Genomic DNA, 22,735 nt, shown 5'->3' on the forward strand with positions numbered 1-22,735 from the left:
GCATGTACGTGAGTGCGAGGATGCACATGTGTGGGAAGATGCATGTGCATGCACAGATGAGGGTTCATGTATGCGTATGTGCATGTACATGTTCACAAGCATCCATGGAGACAAGAGGATAGCCTCAGGTGATCCTCAGGAGTCGCCCACTTTGGTTTTTTAGACAGAGGCTCTCACTGGGACCTGGGTATCTCTAGTTTAGTTCAGGCTGGCTAGTGAGCATGCCCCAGGGCTGGGATTATGAAAACAAGCACAAAACACTGTACTTGGCTTTTTATGTGGGTTTTGAGGATGGGACTCAGGTCTTTATGCTTGCAAGGCAATCACTCTACCAGGTTGAATTATCTCCTCAGCTATTAAATGTTCTTTGAAAGTCCTTCATTGGCTTAAGTTAGGACCCAGTCATCGTACATTTGCTACTACACTAGTAGATGTTGAGTGCCTATTCTGTGTCAGGCACCCGTCATCACTTGAGATGCTGTGTTGAATAAGAGCTGCCCCTTCCTTCTCCAGTCTTCTCCCAACCAGTCATTTCGCCCATTCCCCCCTTTCAATCTCTTATCTTCTACTGGTTGATGGCACCATCGTCCCGCTTTGTTGACTGCACTGGCCTCCTAAATGGTCTTGCTCTCTCCGTATGCCCTCCTCCGCTTCTCTCCACTCCTGTGCTGGGAATTTTGTCTAAGCTCCCTGACTCCAAAGCTGTCCTGACTCACCCTACCCTACACACCCAACAGTGCCAATCCCAGCCGCTCCCATCTGTGCCTTTCCAGTCAGTAGCAGAGAGAGTCACATTATGACTGTAGGGACACTGGAGCCAGAAAGATGGAGGTCGAATCTATGTTGTGACACTTGCTGGTTGTGCGTGGTGACCATTTCCAACCTTTAACCTAGCTGTCATCCATTTTCCTCACCCATCCCTTGGGTCTGTTAAGACCTAATTCATTATGCAGTTAAGAGAACTCGATGAACAGCTTGTAGAGCGGGCTTTACTGGTTCAGTGGCAGGCACAAAAATGGATGTACAGTACATGCTATTATTGTTATTAACGACAGCCTCATGCATTTGGCTTTACATTCTTTTGCTTCGAGATTAAATCTAAACATCTGGGCTGAGCTCATGGGTACGTCACGATGTGGATCCCGTTTGCTTTCCCTTCAGCGGCTGACCCAGGTTTGGAGTATTACTTGCATTCTCAGAGGCTGTTCCAAGACCCAGTGCCTCTGCGCGGCTCACTCAGCTCCTTCCTCTTGACCTATCCTTAAGACAGTGCTCAACCATCTCCTTGGTGAAAGCATCCCTGCCATTCGAGTTAGTGACGTCTTCTTGAGTTTCCCATAAGTACCCTGGCCACCCTTCCAACCACACTTCCCCGTACTCCAGCTCTTAACTTGTGCCCTTGCCTTCATTTCTAAAGGCAGAGGATGTAAAATGGCCAAGCAGATGGCCTTCTCCTAAAACATATTGGGGGGAGGGACTTAGCTGCTGTGCTTTTCTGCTGAAGATGTCCTAGGATGACTTCCCAGGTACCATTTCCAGGAACAGGTCAGAAAGCAGGCATTGTCCCCTCTGTCAGCAGGAGGCCACTTCACTTCCCCACCTTCAGCTTTGAGACTGCAGCTCATGCCCTCCTGGTTGCAAGCCGAGTTCGTGTTCTCTGCCTCCCCTCCCACCCGGTATCGGGACTCAGGATCTCTGAGACCTACAGAGAGAGGACCAGCCTCCAGAGAAAGCTCATTCTTGTGCTCTTAAATATTCTGCTTTTCCTTAGAGACTTCTGGAATTGTATCCAAGAGCTTCGGGGATGCTAAGAGCAACCTTTGGCTTTGAAGGGACTTCTCTTTGGAGGCCCTGGCTCCTGGAGCCCAGACTAGAGCAACCTCTTCTTTGACATACGGCAGAGGGGACAATATGGAGTCACTAACCTCCATTTATTGGTGACATAAACTGATCCTCAGTGAATCCACAAGCCTCATCCAAACAAGATGTCCTCCTATTCCAACCTTCAACTTCAAAATGAAACCATGGTAATGTCTTTGACTGTTGGGAAAGAACCCATTATAGTAGTAAGCTTTGTGGTCTAGCCTTAGTCCACGTGGATGAGGCAGGCTTCCCTGTTGACCACACAATGCAATAAAGTGTAAATATTTCCATGTAGGATGCTGAGTGTCAAAACCTGCTTCCTTTTTTTTTTTTAGTGCAGTAACCTTTGGCACTTGACATAAATGATTTTGAATATTTGGCTAAAACTTAAAAACAAAAACAAATTTAAAAGCTCTCTAACTTATATAAACTAAATGCTTTCCTTTGTAAATTCCTAGGTGGAAGCTCTCTTGGGACTTTATTAAGGGACAGGCCCATTCTAAAAGGGAGTCCTAACGAGAGAGATATGGTGTCCTTATAGGAGGAGGAGGAAAGGGAGAATGAGGAGGAGGAAGAGGAGAAAGAGCAGCAGGAAGAGCAGGGGGAGTAGGAGGTAGCAGTCTTGGAGAGCTTCTCTTTATGCACAGAGGTAAGGTCAAGAGAGGACAGGTTCATTAGGGGCCTACAAGTCAGACTGAGTCCTGTGCAGAAACTAAATCTACTAGCAGCCTGATCATACCTTCTGTCCTGCAGAACTGTGAGGACATGAATGTCTGCTGTCTAAACCCCTTGCCAGAGCGGGGTCATTTTGTTGGAGCAGCCCACACACACTAGCGTCGTAGAGAGAGTCGGGGGCTGCTGCATAGCAAGTATGGGAACCCGGACAATGACTCGGAGCACACGCTGGCCTTAGTCCTGAGGAAGACCAAGGGGAAGTGCAGCTGTGGGTTTAGGAACTTCTGGAGATGAAGGGACAGGTGCCAGAGGCCAGAGCTCCCCAAGGTGGGGACACTCCTGCACAAAGTAGTATGGGGGTGAACGGAAAACCAGTCTGTCTGCTCTCAATTGGGGCCATCTGCCCTGTGAGTGGACCAGGAAGCTGTAGAGCCCAGACCTCCACACTGAAAGGGTAGAAAGCAAGACTTCCCTCGGTCATCCATGATGATGAAGGCCCAGCACATGACTCTGAGACCTTCGTGTTCCTTATACGGTTTGAAACCTCTAGGGTGAAAAGTTAAATCTGAAGACTGTTATAGCTCTAGGTGCATCCAGCCCCAGGAACAGGCTACAGAGGCTAATACGATCTTTCTGAGGAAATGAAAAAGTTCTATCCTGGCCTCGAATGATCCCCAAAGTTTATTATTCTAGTCATATAGTCAAAAATTACACAGCACAGATAAAAACATGGTTCTGGGAGTCATGGGAGGTAAAATGTGTACTTATAATCAAATGTACATGCTTCATTTTAACAGACACAGGATGCAAAAAAAAGACTTCATTACAAACTGACGAAGGCTCTAGGCATATGAGGGAGAAGATATATGATCAAGAGCATGTTACACAGGACAGACGATGGTGTCACAAGTGGAAGCTGTTCACGATGGGTCTTCAGTGGGTGACTTAATAGCTAGGAAAAGAATACGTGGTCAAGAGAGAAAAGGAAAAATTATGATTCGAAGAAACAGAGGACAGAGAGACAATCCCCATCACCCCCCAAAAAAGAGAAGAGAGGCAACAACAAAGGTCAAGCCACAATAAGAACACTTATTGGCTAAACACTTCCGGGATCTGAGGAAAGGCACAAGCCGTCATTCCAGGAAGTTTAGTGAACTCACACAGGAAGATGTGTGAGATGTCCACATCTGGACACAGGGCAGCGAGGCCAAGCAGAAAGTCATGAAACAGACACTGAGGACACCATGCAAAGATGTGGTGACAATCAACAGTGACAGCAGACGTCAGAAGACAGAAGACTTCTGTCCATCAGAACATTGTAAAGAAACATCCCAAGACAAAAGAGAGCTAAGAAAGCTTGCTGGTGGGAGGATCATGAGTTCTAAAGCACGGGGCTGTAGAGGGAAGATGGTAATTCTGCTGGGTAGGGTTGTGATGGAAGCGATTGGAAATAAGGTGATGAATACATAAGCAAGTCCAAACCAGAAGCCGGAGTCAGCATGAGCTCATTAAACGATAACACTGCAGAGTGTGGAAGGCAACGGGGTAACACAGAAACACAGGCAACAGACAACGGTGAGGTCATTCAAGGTGTGGCGTTTTGTGATCCCTGACCTCTCAGGAAGGAAAAAACATAAAATTAGAGAGCATGGGGCAAAATATACTAAATATACATATTCATATTTCTGGAGCATTTCAGATTATTTCTGACAGAATCACATGATTAAATATTGTTAAATTGTTTTTTCCTAAGAGATTATTAGTCTGTTTTTTATGCATAAAACAAAACAAACAAATCCAGCATACCCAAGTAAAAGTTGAAAGTAATAGATAGAATAGACAAGATGGACATCAGAAGAAACTTGATGTAATTGTTTGGGGTTGGGAAGAGGTAGGGAGGCTTCAAGGAAAAAAATGATTACAGATAGTCATTACATAAGTTTTTGAAATAGTTGATTTATCAGTAAAGCATGTAACATTCAACTTGTGTCTATAATTACAGAGCCCCAAAATAAAGGAGGCAAAAATGGACAGAATTTCAAAGAAAAACAGACAAACCTGCTGTCATGGGGGGATTTTACTACCCCTCCCTCATAAGGCATTGATTAAGAAGGTGAAAAAGTCAATTAAGTTAGAAGACATACACGCAACTGTAAAAAATGTAAAATTCACCTTGAAGAAACATCTTTTTGTTTTCAAGCCTCTGTAGAACACGTGTGAAAAAAAAGACTGCATTTCTGATCTAAAAATAATTAATTAAGGTGATTTGATATATAGCTTTCCCTAAACATAAATTTTGTAATCATTCATTCGTGTAACCAGAAAATTTCAGTTTAAAATCTCTCCATATTTCTAAATAACCCACGATGGAAGGACAGACAGTGATGGAAACTGGAAGATATTTGGAAGTGGGCGAGGGGCACAGACCCGTGGACAATCACGTGCCTAGTAGGTGCGAGGCCCTGGGTTCATTCATTAGCACCAAAGTCAGAATAATAAATAAATAAATAAAAAGGGGAGAGATGGGTCAGAGGTTATGAGCACCTGTTGTTCTGTTGGAAGACCTGGGATGGCTTCTCAGCACCCACATGGTGATTCCAGCTCTAAGGGATCCAATACCCACTCCTGACCTCCTCAGATGTCAGGCACACATGTGATGCACATATACATACATACATACATACATACATACATACATTCTTACATATATACATACATAAACACACATAGACTAAACATTCATACATGTAAAATAAAAACAAATAGATTTTAAATTTAAGTTACAAATTAAAACCAAATAACTATCAGAACTAAATTTTGTAACTATGATATACAGGTTGCTTATAAAATCTGTAGAAATAGAGTCAAAATAATCCACAGAGGGAAACTTGTAGCCTTAGATGCTGAAATAAGGTTGTAAATAATGAGCTAAGCAGACAAAATAAAATGCTAGACAGAAAATAAGAATAAATGCACAGAAGGAAGGAGGCAATAGAGAACAGAAATTGGTGAGGCAGAAAATATTTTTAAAATATTAACAAAACCAAATTCAGTTCTATGAAGAAATTAGCAGGTATAAATCAGAAAGGAAAGGGGACACGAAAGCAAATATTAGCAGATACTGTAGCTGCAGTAAGAGACAGACGCATAACTGCCTATATAATATTTCTGAAAATTTAGCTAAGGGAACCCAAGACAAAAACAAACGACCTAGATTACCCTTTAGTCATCAGAGATATTGAGGCTGGAGTTTAATCTCCCAGCACCAGATCCAGACACTTTGGCTGAAAAGATCCACTGAACTTTCAAAGTAAAAGTTATTGCAATTTTCCACTAACCATCCCAGGAGACAGAGGGAAGCACTTTCCAAACTGCTTTATGAAGCCAGCCCTTTCTGATACAAAATTCTGGCAAGGATAAAATAAAAGAATAGACCTAACAAAATAGAAACACACTGTTGAATAAGATGCTGGCAGGCTAAATCTAGAGGAATGTATGTACACTAGGTGACAGGCGAAGGAACTAGGAATTAGACTGGCAACACAGAGGATCAGCAAACACTGATCATTCCAGGGTGGGAACCAGGGAGTCCAGGGTGGGAACCAGGGAGTCCAGGGTGGGAACCAGGGAGTCCAGGGTGGGAATCAGGGAGTCCAGGGTGGGAACCAGGGAGTCCTGGGTGGGAACCAGGGGGGTCCTGGGTGGGAACCAGGGGGGGGGTGGGAACCAGGGGAGTCCTGGGTGGGAACCAGGGAGCAGAATAAAGATGGTATCACAGGTGTGGGAAGTTGTTTGATAAAAGTCAAAATCCACCATCAATAAAAAGTCTTGGTAAACTCGGATGTGAAAGACACTCCCCCAAGCCCCAAAGGAAACCCTCTAGATTGAAAATAAGCCCTCTCCAGGAGACATCACACAGAATAGTGAAGGAACAGAATCCACTCAGCGTCAGCGCACCACCATCCCACACGATAAATGGATCGGAAGGGACAAGATAAAAGTGTCACTTTGTGCAGATGTCAACAGTCTGCAGACAACACCAAGAAAGTCTCAGGAAAAAAGACCTCGAGATATTCACTATGTATAGAAGACAAATTAAGGTACAAAACTCTATTGCATTTTTGAAGGAGCATCAGGAAACAGGTCAAGGACGATGGGTTTTGGAAGTCATGATGTATGTTTATACAAATCATACTGCTATGTTTATAGAACATAAGATGTGGGTAGTATTTGGGAGCAAATATATCAAGAAGTGAGTAAGAGCTGTAATGGAGACAAGTGTACTGAGAGCTATGAAAGACATCTTAAGCCAGCAGAAAGGCATACCATGTTCACGGACCATGGGACCCAGCATCCACCAATCAGACAGAATTCAAGCGATTCAGGTTGCTGTGGACCCTGGCAAGACTTGCATTTTAAAAAAAGATAACAAGACAAACAAACAAAAAGCCTGAAATGGAAAAACAAAAATAAAAACTCAAAACGACAACAGCAACCCCCTGCCCCCAGAGACAGGGATGGACACATGAAAGGTTGTGGGTAACAGAGTTAGCTAAATGGTGAGGGCAGTTCACTAAAAACAAGATTATGAGGAGCTGGAGAGACGGCTCAGTGGTTAAGCACACTGGATGCTCTTTCAGAGGTCCTGAGTTCAATTCCCGGCAACAACACACAACCATCTGTAATGAGATCTGATGCCCTCTTCCGGCTTGTACCACATATGCACACAGAACGTTCATGCTCACTTGAAACAACAACAACAACAACAACAACAACAACAACAACAACAACAACCATCACCCCCAAGATTACGCTTACATGCAGTTGGAATGCTCACAACTGAAGCATTCTACTCTAGGGCTATCCAGTTAAGTATAAGCAAGCACGGTAACAATATTCAGACATGGCTGTGTCTGTAGGCGCTGGGCGTGGGGGTGGGGTTAGTTTGAGTAGGACACCACCAAGGTAGCTCTTATTTCTTGATCTTCCCCTTCCTTATGCTTGGACATGGCTACTCAGCACTTCATGGATTAATGTTATTTCTATTTTTCTTATGTCTTTTCATCTCTTCAAAGCAGAGAAGCCATGACCAGGAGGCTCGTGGGTTTGCAGTCCCTGGTAGGCCATGCATCCCTAACCTGCTCCTGTCCACAGGACCCGGATCCCCCACTGTGGGAGCCTTACCTTGGCGGGGTTGAGTGCCGTGATGATCCACACACAGTGTGCGTTGTTGTCATACTGAATGGGGAAGTTGGGGGAAGTGATGATGCCCGAGGGACCTCGGAGGTGGGCATCACACATGCGGGCTGCGGAGAGGAGACGAGACAGACACTTCAGTTTTCAAAACGTTCAGTCCCTCCCGTCTCCCACACACAGCCCAGAAGAGACGCCACCCAGACGGCCACTAGACAGTCTCTCCCTAGAAACCACCCGCTTCCTGCAGCCACGCCCACCTTTCCCAGCAGGCTTAGCACGAAGTCACAGTGCCTGGAGACAGGCAGACTCAACGCTCTCCTTGTCTATCCTTCCTCCCCAACTCCACCGAGATAAGGCAGCTCGCCTTCTTAAAGAGCGAGCAGACCAGGGCTGGGCGAGTCCCAAGCACCTAGGTACACACCGAACCCCCTGCTCTATTCCTGTCTGCAGCTCATACCTCCAAACCAGTTGTGGGCCGCACCGAACCCCTAGACTTCTTATCTAGTAGCTTGACCTCAGCCCTTTTTGCTACCACCTTGCAGGCTTCCTGAACTAGAGTCTCAGGATGTCCTCGTGGAGGTAACAGGTATCAGAATGCCTGTGCCCAAGGACTCTGCCAAAATGCCTGACTCGATCCAGCTTCAGGCACCAGAACATCTTCAGAACCAGCCTGTTGCTTCCCTCCTCCATTCCTGACTCAGCCCATGCCTTGGAACAGGCTTTTGACTGGGAGCATAAAGACTCAAGGTGAATTAGAAGAAGTGCTCTCCTCAAGTAGATATAAAGTGTTATCAATCACGGCTTAATCTAATTAAGCTCTTTAAAATAGCTTCGAAACTAATTAGATTAAGGGGTGATTGATCTCATTTAAGGTTCCACGTTGGGTCCGGGTGTTGCTTCCTCTTACGAAGCATGTGCACGGAGTACTAGCCACCTCGTTCTTCAACGTTAGCACACAGCTCTTTTAATAAAAGGCTCTCTCCGAGCCTGCTCTGTCACTGCCCACCTGGCAATCCATCCCAATTGCAGGCGGAGTGCCTAACAGTCAAGACCGAGTGTGTGAACTCAACAGGCTTAAGCATGTGAAATGGGTGGGCTGTCAGGCTTGCTTTCGGTTGATGACCTCAAACTTCCAGGGGCTGCTCTTTGTGTGGGACCATGCATGGCCAACCTTTCCCAGCGAGTCTGAGAAGCCGGCTCCACGGCTCCCAGGTGTAATGGATCGCTTCTCATGGCATGCAGTTTCCCACGCTCATTCACTCCAACATTTATTAAGTGTCTATTATGGGCCAGCCAGAATGTGGGCTGAGAAATATGTCAGCGGGGGCCCGCTTCTCTCAAGGAAGCTGGAGGCATATGTGAGAACCTGGGAGCCCTCATGTGTGACCACGGCAGCTGTAATGACAGGGCTGTTCTGAGGGGCTCTGGGTCATCACGGATGGTTCTGATGATTCATCTTATTCTGCACTTGCACGAATTTCCCCCTGCAATTGTCCTGGATATTGATTGCATCGAGTTTATTGTGTGTGTGTGCGCATACACACACACCAGACATCAACATTGGGTATATTTCTTCATTGCTTTCCAGCTTACTTTTCTTTTTGAGACTAGGTCTCTCAACTCAACCCAGAGTTCAAAGATTCAACTAGTCTGACCAGCCAGCAATCCCCTAGAAACCTCCTCACACTGGGTTATGAGAGTGCCCTGCCACACCCAGCTTCTATATGTACTGGGGATTCAAACTCAGGTCCCATGTTTGTGCAGCAAAGCACCTCACCCACCCAGCTGTGTCCTCAGCCCCTGAACTGAGGTTTGACACCCCAGCCTCCCTGCTCTCTGTGTATCCAATTGCTCCTCTCACTGTGTTGAAAGCCACGTTGGCTCACAGGTCACACTTGGGGCGGATGGCATAGTTGAGGACAGGCCAGTCTTGGGGGCTTAGCAACTTAGCCTTTTCGCTCTAAATCTACCTGGTGGCTGTTCAGGTCTGGGGGAGTGAGCAACGTGCCTCTTCTTTTTTCCTAGTGGGGCAGGTGACGGCACCTCAGTGAGCCCTGGTGAGAGCAACAACAGACATTCTTGGTATTCAACGAAGGGGCCCCAGGACTCCCAGACTCAGTGTCCCGCTCACTGCCTTTCTTTACATTAAAGATTTCCTCCTGGGCTCAGGAGTGCTAGTCCAGCTTTCTTGAAGTTTCTATGTGAGTGTGTATCCACATTTATATACAGGAGCACGTGGGTGTCTTCCTCAATCCCTTTCCACCTTAGTACTTCTGAGATGGAATCTACAGCTTGCCAACTCTGCTACACTGGCTGGCCACCAAGTCCCAGCTCCCCCACACTCCCTGTCTCCTTAGTGTTGGCATTACAGGTACAGGCTGCAGCATATGGCTTTTTTTTAAAAATCAGTCATTTTTTTACATTGGGACTGGGTTATTGAATGCTGGTCCTCACGCTTGTGTGGCAAACACTTTACTGACTGAGCCACCTCCTGGGAGCCCTTGAAGCTCCTTTACAGGTTTTTTTTTTTCCTTCTGACAAGATTCCCAACCCACCTGTAGAAAGAGGCTCTGAAATCTCAGTACCCCAGCCAGCCCTGTGGAGAATCCTCCCGAGGCTCCCCCGCCCCGCGCCCCCGGCAGCATCTCCCACCTCTTCTGGGAAGTCTGATTTTGCTGCCAAAAGACTCGATTTATCCTGCGCTTGTTTCCAAGAATTAGATGATATTTGCAGTGTGTTAAAATATGCCAAAGGTAATTAGAGAGAATAGGTCAAAAAGCATTTACCACTTTAAGAACTCGGAGGGGTTTAATTAAAAAAAAATTATTACAATCTGCAGATACTTAGCACCGAGTACCTTAAGACAGGTTCCGGATGGAGTCTGAGTTGCTTTTTTCCTGTCTGCTGTCTGGGCAAGGTCAGGCAGGGGATGGTGCAGACAGACTGCTGCCCCCTGAGCAGCCAACTGCAGGGATCCCACCAGCAGATGAACAGCTCCTCGCTGTGACCCAGATGGGCTAACCAAATGGCAGCTTTTCAGAGCGAGTGTGAATCAGGGAATGAATGTTATCTTCCCAGTTCCCTATCGGCACTTGCCCATCTAGCCTCTGCTACAGAGACTTCTCTCCGTCCTCCCTTCCTGTTCTTCCTCAGGACATCGTGTGTTGTGTTATTGGGAAGAGGACCCTTGGGAAATGCAGATTCACAGCCTGGCACCACGGCTGGCTGATTGTTTGACTCCAGAGCGGGGAGCCCCTCCAAGTGCAAGAGGGGTACAATGCAAATCTGGCCCCCAGGACCCAGCTTCCCTCCACATCTGATTTCTACCTTGATCTAGGCCGCCTGCTCTTGCTTCTCCAAGGACTGGTCTCCCTCTAGCCCTGAGCACAATTCCCACCTCACACAAGTTACTTGTCTTTTGACAGGGTCTTGTTTTGTAGCCTAGGCTACCCTGTGACTTTCGGTCTCTGCGTGCACTGTCACACCTGGCCTCCCATTACGAGTCTACAGTCTGCACTGTAGCTGCAACATCTTCTGCCTAACCCAAGTCCTCCTCCTCTCCGACCCCTGCTTCTGACCTCCTCTGTGGTGAACATCCTTTTCCTTCCGTTGTCATTTCTTTCTGCGAATGTGCCTGACAGTTCCTGGAACGTACACTGGACCAGTGGCGACGACTGGTGTTCTCTCTCAGTTCACCAGGTTTCTTCCATTTTCTCATTTCCCCTTCCATTCTAACCCAGCTTAGGCCTCATGGTCAAGTCTCTCTTCTCTCCCCTCTAATCAGTTCACGGGAGAAATCGATTGTGGACTGACCGACCGCTCCTGGGTATTTTCCATCTATGCCTTCACGTAGTTAAGCTTCGATGGGAAAAAAATCACAAGAGCAGCAAAGCTTGTGTCTCTTTGAGTTCGTTACCCACCTCAAACTCTTCCCAGGGATTTCCCAACAACCCTGCCACTGAGCTCACTGAGTTCACCCACTCCTGCCTCCCAAAGACCTTCTCATGCCTTCCAAGGGCCCTCTGGCCTCTCGCCCTTCCCTTCCTCTGCTCTGTTCTCCTGACTGATGATTTTGATTCCTTCCTATATTTGGAGGAAGCTATCCAGCAGACGCATGCTCTTCCTGAGTCCCCAAGGTGTAACCCTGCCTGCTGATGTTTATTTTCTTGCTCTAGCAGGAGAGGTGACCCCTTCTTTGAAATGCCAGTCCCTTCCATAGGCTCTGGACCACTGTCCTCTCCATCCCAGGAGCAGCCACATCTGTGGCCATACACAGAAGCCTGATGTCCTTGGAACTAGGAAGTCCAGTCATCACAGCAACCTGTCTTATCTCACTAATACTTCCAGTAGGGTCACTCTGTTGACGACGTCCCTGGTATCCTACACCCTAGGCCCTTCTCATCCACTGTCTTCCAGACTTCCCATCTTAGACCCTCCTGATCTCCTTCTCCCTTTTCCTCTTCGCCACCCAGAATGGACCTGAAGACCTCTCCCCAGTATTTCTGGTTCCCTCCACACCTTCATACCATACTTGATCAAAAGACTGCCATTGTTCAAACCTCTTATCTGCTTTCTCCTCCTAACTTCCGGGCCTAGTGGCCACTGGGACAACCATGGTCATATCATAGATTCAAGGTTCGCCATCAAATAAGCTGGCCTTCTATCCCTGGTCTTCCTTTGGTTCCCTCCCAATTTCCTGTAGAACAACTTCAAAATTGAGCCAAGCCATTTAATCCTACTGGTAGCCTACACTTGACCTTTCTGGAGTATCTGACCCCAGTGGCCCACCACTGCTTGAGAAACAGCACACACGTTTTGGTTTTCATCCTTCCTCCTTAACTCTTTCAAAGCAGGTGTGTATTCTCAGAGGGGGAATTCTCAGTATGTAAATGGCAATTTTTCTAGACGTTTGAAATTCAGTCGAAACAAAGCTACCAAGAAGGGGGAGCTGCTCCACACAGTTCCCCCATATTCTGGCTCTGACGGAGGTCCGAGTGCCATTCTCAAGAGCAAGTGGCCCAGAGCGTTTGGAGCGAGGGGTTGAAACAGCTCAACTGATTGGCACTGTTGTGCCCTTAGGCAAGTTGGTCAACTCCTAGGAGTTTCAGCTCAACATGAAAAATGGCTATTGCCACCTGCCTCATAAGGAAATGATGAAAAATGCTGTGCTTTAGACAAGTATGAATGTCTCAATAAGTGGGGGCTTTTTCATTGGCACATACAGGTAAGGGGCTGGGACAAAAAGGCATGAGTTCTAGTGACTCAGTAGGATATCTGTGCCAGAAGAGAAAAGAAGACAGGGTAAGGGAGGGGAGGCGTGAGAATGGGAGGAGACATTAAGGAAGGGGACAAAGGGAAGGGAGGGGACACTTGGACACCGAGTTTAAGGGTTTGGTTCAGGAATCTGAGCTTGTGGTGGCCACCAAGGAAGGAAACAGACATGTGTAATGATCATGTCTAGCCTATGTTGTGCACAGTTCCCATGTTCCCTTTCATTTTGCAGTCAAGGGAAAAGATGGAGTAATGTCTCCTGCGCCATCTAGATTCTTAATTGCAAAGTTGGGACTTGAACTTAGGCCTTTGGGTCCTACATATGGTATTCAGTCCAGCCTAAATTACTGTATTTTAAATGCACACGCACAGATACACAGACAGGCACCACCACCCTGTGCATGTGCACGTACACACACACACACACACACACACACACACACACGCACATACATGCACATGCACACAGACACACACAGAGTCTTGTTTCCTATTCACTCCCTGTCAGGTGTTTTCACTCCTTGTCAGGTATTTGGTGACACAAACGTAAAAGTAACAAATACAACTCGTGTTCTGCCTTTTTGAAAGCATGCTCTGCACAATCGAGCTTTTATAGGAAACCGGGTACGGTGCTGTGTCTGTGATCCCTGCACTTGGAGGACAGAGGGGGCGGTTTCCAAGGTTCAGGGTCATCCTTGAGGCTATCCTGGGCTACTTGAGGCCTTGTCTCAAAACTTAAAACAACGAAGATTTTCCAGGAGCCAAAGCAGAGGCTGACTTCTTCTGCTGGGAGGGAAAGGAAAGGCAGGAGCATCACCAATGTCAGAACTTCCAAAACGAGGGCCTGGTTCCACAGTCCTTGTTCACATCAATCACAGATCCGGCTCATTCTGGTGGCCCTCAAACATTTATTGAGAAGCTATTATTTGCCTGTCTGTGTGTTATAGTATAATTAATTGTGTGGAAAAGTGAATAATTAAAGCCACATCATATTTCACAGGCATCAGAGGGAAAACAATACCCCATGTGTGGTGGGCAGAACCCTTTACCTCTCCATTTTGGGTAACCTGCCTTAAAGTGGAGCTTCGTGTGATTGAAGGACTTTTGTCCCTTTCTTTTGTCCCTTTTTAATAGTAACAGTGAGGTTCACCCAAGCTATGGGAAAAAAATTAAGGAGAGAAAGAGAAGGAAGAAAGAAAGAAATTGCAATTGCTGTAGAAATTCCAATTAGTTTAAAACAAAGGGTCGGGGGTGGGGGAGCCTCAAGGACTTGCATCTAAGAGGGAGCTTTGCTCCTGACCTTCAGGGAGGCTGGAGAACGATCATCTCAATCTAAGCCTTGGGCTTCCACAGTCTCCCTGTCCACCAGACTGCACCAGAGGAGCCATGAGTAAGAGGAAGGCAGGAAGGTCAGGCTGTGCTGAGACCCCCACCCCTTTAGTAAGTGCCTTGCTTCTATCCCAGTTAACAAGTAGGGACGGTTTGGTTTTCATTTACTGTACTGAAGGCTAATGAAGAGCCCCAGCCGATATCAGCCAGCTTAAGGACTGCGGTGGACAGGGGAGTGGCTTCTACGGGAACCTACGGCCATTCTAGGATGAGATGTGCTCTGTAGCTCTGGCTAAGGGCCAGCTGTGCAGCAGGATAAGTTACAGGTGAGCACGTGAGCCTCGCAGGTGTCCCGGTGCCACTCCTACATGAGAACTCGAGTTCACCTCGCTCACCTGGTGATGGGCAGTCGGGCAGTGAGTCTTCAATTCAGCAGGGAGGAAAAGGGATTCAGAGAGGTCAAGATAAAGGCCCAAGGACACACAGCTACAGAAGTGGCAATGGCTGCATTAGAAGGGCCAGCCCCCTGCCACCTGCTTTCACAGTGGCATGGGGTACAACAGGGTAACAGGAGAAAGAAGCCCAGTGCTTAGTGAAAGCACACAGAGAGGTTAGTCCAGTATCAGGTTCCCTAGACATAGCTCAGGTGGGGCCCACAACGTATCTGTAGAAAACACACGAGCAGATTATTTGACTAAAACCACCTTCTAGAACACTAGCTCTTCCCCATCCTGGGCTTTTCCTCATAAGTGAACTACTGTGACTAAGAACAACCTTCCTCCAATAGAAGTGTGGCCTTCACTACCATCTGAAGGCCTTGCTGCTTTGGCTTCTGAAAGGACGTCTTGGCCGGAGGTCTCCTGGTCTGCAGACTAGATACCCTGTGCCTTTCTGTGGCTTGGGGTTCTGCACCTGGACTCACGTGGCCTTCAGTTATTCATCCATCCCATGGAATCATTCAACACTTGTCATAAAGCACCTACTGGGTTCCAGGCCCCGTTCTAAGTGATGACCAAAAGGGATGTCCCCAGCATCTGTAGGATGTCCATCTTCCTTCTAGCACCTGCCAAGCCGTGGAGTGCTTGACATATGTCATTTGGTCAGCTCCCTGAATCTTGCAGGGGAAGAAGGTGGATCCAGAGGAAAATGGGTGGTCTGTCCACAACCTCAGTTATACTTAGGATGCTTTCCTTTGTGTCCCCAACTTAAAAACAAAAAAAGTCTAGCTATGTAGGAATGACATGGCAGAAAGTCACAAGGCCCAGCATATGCAGGACATCATGGCCACCTCAAAGCTGAACAAGTCGGAATGAATAGAAGGCCCCACTGGAAGATATTTTCATGACTCCCTTCTAGATTCCTCATCAACACATTTACAAGACGGACCAGGTTTTAGCTCTGACCTCATGTTCTTCCAAATAATCATGGTTTAGTTCTCCTTCCCAGCCCACTCCTGCTCTGCTCGAATTTCATCTTGATGCAAAGGTGCTTACGAAACAAAGCATCACCTTTGGTCAGAAGGATCCAGGATAGAACCATTTCTGTGGGCAATACATACCTTCCCTCCTAGAGGGATCCTCAGCTCCCTGGGGCTATCTAAGAGCTGAGTGTCGTTCTGCCCCACTGACGGTCATTCGCCCACTTCCAACATTTGGATAATTTATGGCTGTTGGCAGGCAGTCTTCTTTGGTTTATATGATAGGTAAGAGTGTGGGCAGTAGGGCCCTTGAGGACAGGATGGCCAGGTCTGCTGTCAGAGAAGCTCACTGAGTGGGCTTTTGATGCCTTGCTCCCGTGTCATCGCGATACAGCTAAAAACATTGCTTCAGAAACCACAGGTCTGTTTACTGCAGAGTGTGGGCAAAGCAATGGGAGCACTGGGGGCAGAAGGCTAGGATGTATGTTTGTTAGAATAGATGGATCTAAGACAAGAGTGTGTGGGATGGCTTGCTTTCCTATTTCTGTGTGGTTCTGATCTCTTTGGGCAATGTGTCAGCAACTTGCTTCCTATGCCTCCCCTGTCGGACTATAAAGTCCATGCAGGGCAGGGGTTTTGTCTGTCTCCCCACCTCTCTACCCCTCCCCTGTCAGACTATGAAGCCCATGTAGAGCCGGGGTTATGTCTGTCCCCCCCACCTTCACTTCTCTATGCCTGCTCCTAGCAGAGGCCTTGATACAGATAAACATGGTGATTAGTCAAAGATGTGAGATCTGAGGTTTAGGGAGTAGTAGAGGGCAAGATGAGCCAGCCTGGGGATGGCCCCATGCTAGGTCTCCAGGCCCAGCCTGCATGTCTGAGTGAACTCCCTTCCCCAGGTGCCCTCACCTCGGCAGACCGGCCTGTGGTCACTCCAAGCTGCAAACATGTCGCTCACTTTCATGCAGGTGATCCGCTTGGACCCTTGTAGGTCATAGCCCTCGCTGCAGGTGAACTGGACGCTGGATCCTAACCTGGGAGACAAGGTGTTTTATGAGTTCTCTCTCTGGACCTGCTAAGCCCTGCCCTGAGGAGAACACCCTGGCTCCTGGCTCCTGGGGGAACATTCTTTCTCCTTCTGGCCTTTCATCTGCCGTCTTCTGTTCACCACTTAAAATCTGTGGGAGGCTGCAGCTGCCCTTCATCTTAGTTGTTTGGGAACATTTGATGGCTTTAGGGTTGAGTTAAAAGGAGACTTTGTGAGCCGAGAGCACTGCTGGGAGATAAGTATCAATTAGGGCTAAGGGTGGGCTGATGGCGCCCATAAACCAGGGTGAAAATGGACAGATATGGGAAGATGCCTTGGTAGTACAAAACTGCAAGAATTTACTACCTGAGGGGCTCTGAGGTCTGCCAGACAACAATAGGCCCGACATCATTCACGTACCATGTCAAAGAGTGACAGCCCTTTAAACTCTGGCTGGCTACACGCATTTGGTGGCCATTTAACAAAGGTATGTGTTAGCTGTACCCGGTCATACCCCGTACGGCAGGGATATCCTTCCAAGGATCAGACTAGGAGAGACGACAGCTTGTTCCCAGTAAATGTCACCCTGCACCCATCTCACCCTCTCCATCCCACTTCCAGGAAAGCCAGGTCTTGTCCCCTCCCCCCCCCAACCCCAGCCCAGGTCACCCCACCACACACCATATGCAGCCAGAAAGTCCCCAAGTAGTTTCTTACCTGAAGTCTGAGCCTAGTCTTTTTCCCCTTTCAGGTATGCCGGGATCTGGACACATATTATGTCCTTGGGACACACCAACCTGAGTTACTACAAGGCAAAAGAACAGTATACACATAGGGAGATTGTCTCAGGAGGGCACCAGGCTGGACAGCATCTCGGGGAGGGAGGAGGAGACAGGCCGAGGCCCTGCTCCACCGGAGTTGTGGAGGATGCCGGGGCTTTCCTGACTGTGCAAGGTAGGAGGCTACTTTCCATAAATTCCTTTGCAAGAAAAATCCAAGTGAAATTCTTTGGCATCATATGGGCTCTGAGACGGCCCCTCTTGCTCAACAACCGTCCCGTTCCCTCATCCCACACCCGTGGCCGGAAGTGGACTGTCCAAAGGCTCTGGTCACCTCCCCATCCTGCACTTCAGATCCAGGGATGGAGACTCTAGATGAAATGACTCCGCCCCGCCCCCCAACCTCAGCCCCCGATGAAGAGATGACTCAAAGGAGGTTAAATAAAATGTGAACACATGATCAGAAACGGTAAAGAATGAGAGAGAGAGAGATATAAACGAGAGATAGACGAGAGAGAGAGAGAGAGAGAGAGAGAGAGAGAGAGAGAGAGAGAGAGAGAGAGAGACAGCTTCAAGTTCAAAGCAGGGGCTTTTGCTCAGATTACGGACATTTCTTCTGAGAGCCCTCTTCCCGTCAGACCACAATAAGCAAGTACCAGAATTCTCCCCTCCCCTCCCAATGTTACACCGGTCAAGAGCACCAACCAGATATAATCTGGGGGTATTTCTAGCAGCTGGGACAACATTCTTACACCGTTTTTTAAAACCCAAATCTTATGCATGGCTGCCTGAACTAGAGCAGAGCTCAGTCTAGGGCGGCGGAACACACACAGTGCAGACAGCGGGCAACCCCTGGGCCCTGCATGATCGCTGGTTTTGACGGTTCACATTGCTCAGGCTGGCCTAACTTCACACCTCTGCCTTCCCAGAGACTGAGAACTTACGCCACCTTGCCCAGAGAAGTTTATTCAAGGACCCCGCCAATCTCATGACTCCCAACAGCAATCCTGAGGGATTACAGGGTGTCTATGGCGACAGTCTCTGAGCTCGCCCACGTTCCCCTCTCTTCCACTCAGCACCCCACAGTACGAGAGAGGCACTCTTATCACCCACCTTACACACAACTCACTCATTCTCCACAATGGAAACCCATTTTTTTTTCTTTTTTGGTACAAGGGAATGACCACTGTCTTCAAGAGGTTTCCCATGGAGGGAAGCCATGGAACGTTGAAGGGACTTCAGAACCAGAAGTGGTGGTGTTGAAGTGATGTTCAGATGTGGGGGAACCGGCCCCGTATTACTGGGAGAAGTGTGAACGTTTTCCCAGAGGAGGCGACACTTAGCATGTGTCCTATACAGGGGTGAGATTTAGATACATGGGGACAGTGGCAAAGGCAGAAGACAAGCACAGAAGAGTGAGGTGGAGACAGAGAGGCAGAACTGGGGGGCGGGGAAACATCAGGTACAGCTAGAGCATAGGGGAGGGAGAGATGAGAGGGCGGAACACGAGGCTTCAGATGCGTGGCTTTTGGGGGTTATGAGTCTTATCCCAAATACACGGGAATGGGGGGGAGGCTGTTGGAGGGTTCTGCACAGCTGAGTGTGCGGCACCTGTCCTTAATCCCAGCACCTGAGCAGTAGAGGAAAGTGTATCTCCATGAGTTCAAGGCCAGCCTGCGCTACTCAGCAAGTTCCAGGTCAGCCAGGGCTGTGTGGCAAGAAAAAACAAACAAAAACAACAAAAAAGAAAATAAAACAAACAAACACAAGACCTCAAACAAAGTGAAGCGCCCTTGGTGGCAAAATGGTACTTACAGAAGGAAGCCCTGTGCTCATTTAGGTCAAGGACATCGAGAGTTTGGTGAGGTGTGTGATGTGTGAATGGATGAGGAAAAGAGGGCGTCACTGGAGGATGTGAAAGGATAAGGCAGGAAGAGAGAGAGGACAGGGGCCTCCTGAGCCTGGGTCTGTGAGGACATTGGTAGCTGATGCAAGGTTAAGCCAATGCTGAGGTTCCTGCTCATTGCTACAAGCAGAGGCCTAGCACAGCCCCTGCTTGCATCTCCAAGTAGCCCAGGGGACTGCTGAGAAGGGAATCTGGCCACTTGAGGCTCCAGGCTCAAGCAGACACGGGCTGAACTCTTGATTGTGTGGTAAAGTCAACAAGGCCTTGTGGGTGGCTGCACACCGCTAGGTTGAGGCACGGCATCTCGCCATCTCGTTAGCTTTTACCCTGTTCCTTGCTCACTGAGCCTATTAGATCGTCAACAGAACTGTGATCCCCACCAATCCCGAAACTTGCAGGCCCAGGCAGCGAGACTGAAGTCTCTGACGTGGAGTGAGTTTTCAGCAAGCCATGGTGTTTTTGCAAGGACAGGAAGGAGAGGCAACTGGGGCTCCAGGACAGCAGGGGCTTGGGGAGTAAAGGTGGTAACCAGGAGGAGAAGATGGTCCCTCATCCCAAGACCTGTCCCTGATGGCTTTGTCATCCAGCCTGTGGACCATAACTGCAGCAGATGCTAAGCTAAGTATCCATCGTTCTCAGATCCTAAACCATTCAACTTGTGTAGAGACCACACCCATCCCAAGGTCCCTACCAATGGAGACACCCACCTCTTAGCAGCACCTTGAGAAATCCCAGAAGTTCCCACCACTTTCTTTGCCCTCTCGTTCAGTATGGACAGCCGTCCAGACAGCAGATGAGGCTGAGTCAAAGCTAAGAATGACCAAGCCCGCCCACCGCCCTGCCTCCCAGCCATCAGCCAACCCCTGAAGTACTACTGTTCAGGAAGCTACAGACCATTGAGGCAGCTCTTATCCAGTTAGCACCCTTTCCTTGGGCCATGAGGCCCTTGGAAGACCTACCCAGCTCTCCAGGAAATGAACAAACTTAGGTCCAGGGATCAGATCACTACATGAATTGCAGAAGCAAAAGGCATTTCCTGCTGTCTTCAGAATTTCCTACCTGCGCTGTCAGTCTAAACCAGACACTGGTACTGACTTACTGTTGGCGACTTGGGGGTTGTGGGGAGAGCAGTCAAAAATGAAGGGTAATCCTGACCCAACCAGGCATGGCCCCACAATGTCCTCAGGGTCTAACCATTCAACTTGTGCATGGACCAAGTTGTCTAAGCAGAAAATATATGATGAATCCATGCAGACATCATCCACTGTCTCGATGAAACGTGGGCCAAAATCACACGTTTTTTTAGGAAGTATTACATTGGAGATTAAAAACTTGTTAAAGAAATACCACACATACATATGTATGTCTAAAGATTGTTTATATTACTTTCTTAGTAATTTCTCTGGGGCTGTCGTGGGCACCCGGGGAAGGTGTAAGTGACGAAAACCATGGACTCTCTCAGATAAATGCACCCCTGACACAACCCATATTTTTCAGCTACTTTGTGGGCCTCCCACAGTAAGGAAGGCCCTGCAGAAGGCTCATCTTAGACCCATAGCATCCCTGGAAGGAAGGGAGGCTAGAGTTCTGTATCCCCATTTTATAGATGTTAAGACAAAGTCATTAGTTTCTAGGGTAGCATGAGATAAACACTTGGGTCCCTCCCCTCCCCACCACGCAACGCTGGACATTTCTTTAAGTGTATTTGGGGCTCTGTGGCAAAGTAAGGACACAGTTGCTTTTGTTCATTTTGTCTCCATGGCTATGTCAAGAGCATTTGGGCTCAGGGAAAGGCAAATGATTCTCTGCAGGGCTCAGGGCTAGACCAGAGCTCTCCTAGGGTCCAGTCTTTACCCCTGATATCCTTAATCAAGCACAAAAGCAGAGAACTCTAGCTTCCTTCTACCATCAAACCTCCCGGAGCAGGGACCACCATAGACTCTGGTCTACAGGTGAAGAACCACTAGTATCTTCTTACTTAAGAGAGTGTGAGACGAGGGCAAGTCCTCACACTCTGGTTCATTCTACTCAGGCCCCCAATGGCCTCTGCCCCCAGCCTTCCTCTGGCCACAGACACCAGCACAGACCTTGGAAACCTGGTGGCTTTCTTCCATCTTTCTTTACCAAGTACCCTTCTGGCGATTGGAGAAAAAATAAAAAAAGCCAAGGGAGGTAAGATAGGACAGGAAAAGAGGGAGGACAGGTCAGGGGAGGAGGAGGAGGAAGATGAAGGAGAGAGAGGGTAGCTAGATGGAGTGGCAGGGAGGAAACTCAGTCTCCTGGCAACCAGAGTAGCCTCCCTGTACCTGCTTCCTGATGGGCATCTACGTCCCACCCTCAAGGCTTACACTCTAAATACCTTCAACACAGGCCCAGCAGGTGTCTCTCTGGATGTGATGTTCTAGACCATTCCCCAGCACCAGACCTCTTTTTCGTCTTCCAAACAAGGGTAGCAGGAACAAGCCCCCAAAGACGCAATTTGCCCAAGCAGGTCGCCGCCAGGATTTCCCCACAACCCCTAAGAGCCATGATCCAAGTCCCCACTTCACTCTGCCCAGCCAGGTCCAGCACCCTTAGAGGGTTTATTAGACATGTCCCTTCCTCTGCACAATCTGACCTTGGGAGCCACACACCCCACACATGCACCTCCAGATCCCAGCCTGAAGAGGAACTAGAAAGAGGACTGTCTTAGCAGGTGAGAGTGGTTCAAAAGGAAAAAGAAAGAAAGAAATGGGCAGAAATGACTCCCTGGACTGCAGACCGAATGGGGAGTGAGGAGGGGTGGGGAGGAAGGAGATGACGGAGGAAGAAGGCAGAGAGCAGCTGGGGCTGCTCATTAGCTGCAGGCTCTGTGAGTCCAGGCACAGATGGAGGGAGGGAGGGACCAGGGAAGCCATCTAGCAGAGGCCGACTTCCCTGGGCTCACAGCTGGTCACAGCGCTAGAGGTTCGGACCCGAGCACGAGCCCTATGCGCTGGCACGCGTGGGCGGGCCAGGCGACACTTACACACTGACGTCTTCTGGTTATTGTCCTTGCTGGGCATCAGCTTCACGCCTCGAGACTTCAGCTCAATCTGCTTCTTGACTAGAAAGGACAGAAGGAAAAGACGGTTGGAGGGGTAGTCTGAGACCTGGAGGGGTTCCTGTCAATGACGTGTGCCCACTCTTTGGACAGCTGTGACTTAACGTTCTCGCCTAGTTTGAGCTTGAGAACCACGGGATGCAGCAACAGCAACCAAAACACTGCCAACCATAAGTAAATTAATCTCATT

General features: G+C 48.3%; 1 protein-coding gene across 1 annotated transcript in view; it reads right to left on the minus strand.

Annotated features, from left to right (window-relative positions):
* Csmd2 (CUB and Sushi multiple domains 2) overlaps positions 1-22,735 on the minus strand; it is a 569,599-nt gene that overhangs the window by 240,692 nt on the left and 306,172 nt on the right. The window contains exons 7-10 of the mRNA XM_032897562.1: positions 22,471-22,548; positions 17,496-17,583; positions 16,661-16,785; positions 7,723-7,844 (exon numbers count right to left, since the gene is read on the minus strand). Coding sequence (XP_032753453.1) covers positions 7,723-7,844; positions 16,661-16,785; positions 17,496-17,583; positions 22,471-22,548 — 413 coding nt within the window. The remainder of the gene's footprint in view (positions 1-7,722; positions 7,845-16,660; positions 16,786-17,495; positions 17,584-22,470; positions 22,549-22,735) is intronic.

Source organism: Rattus rattus, chromosome 1, assembly GCF_011064425.1.
Source record: "Rattus rattus isolate New Zealand chromosome 1, Rrattus_CSIRO_v1, whole genome shotgun sequence".
NCBI lineage: Eukaryota > Metazoa > Chordata > Mammalia > Rodentia > Muridae > Rattus > Rattus rattus.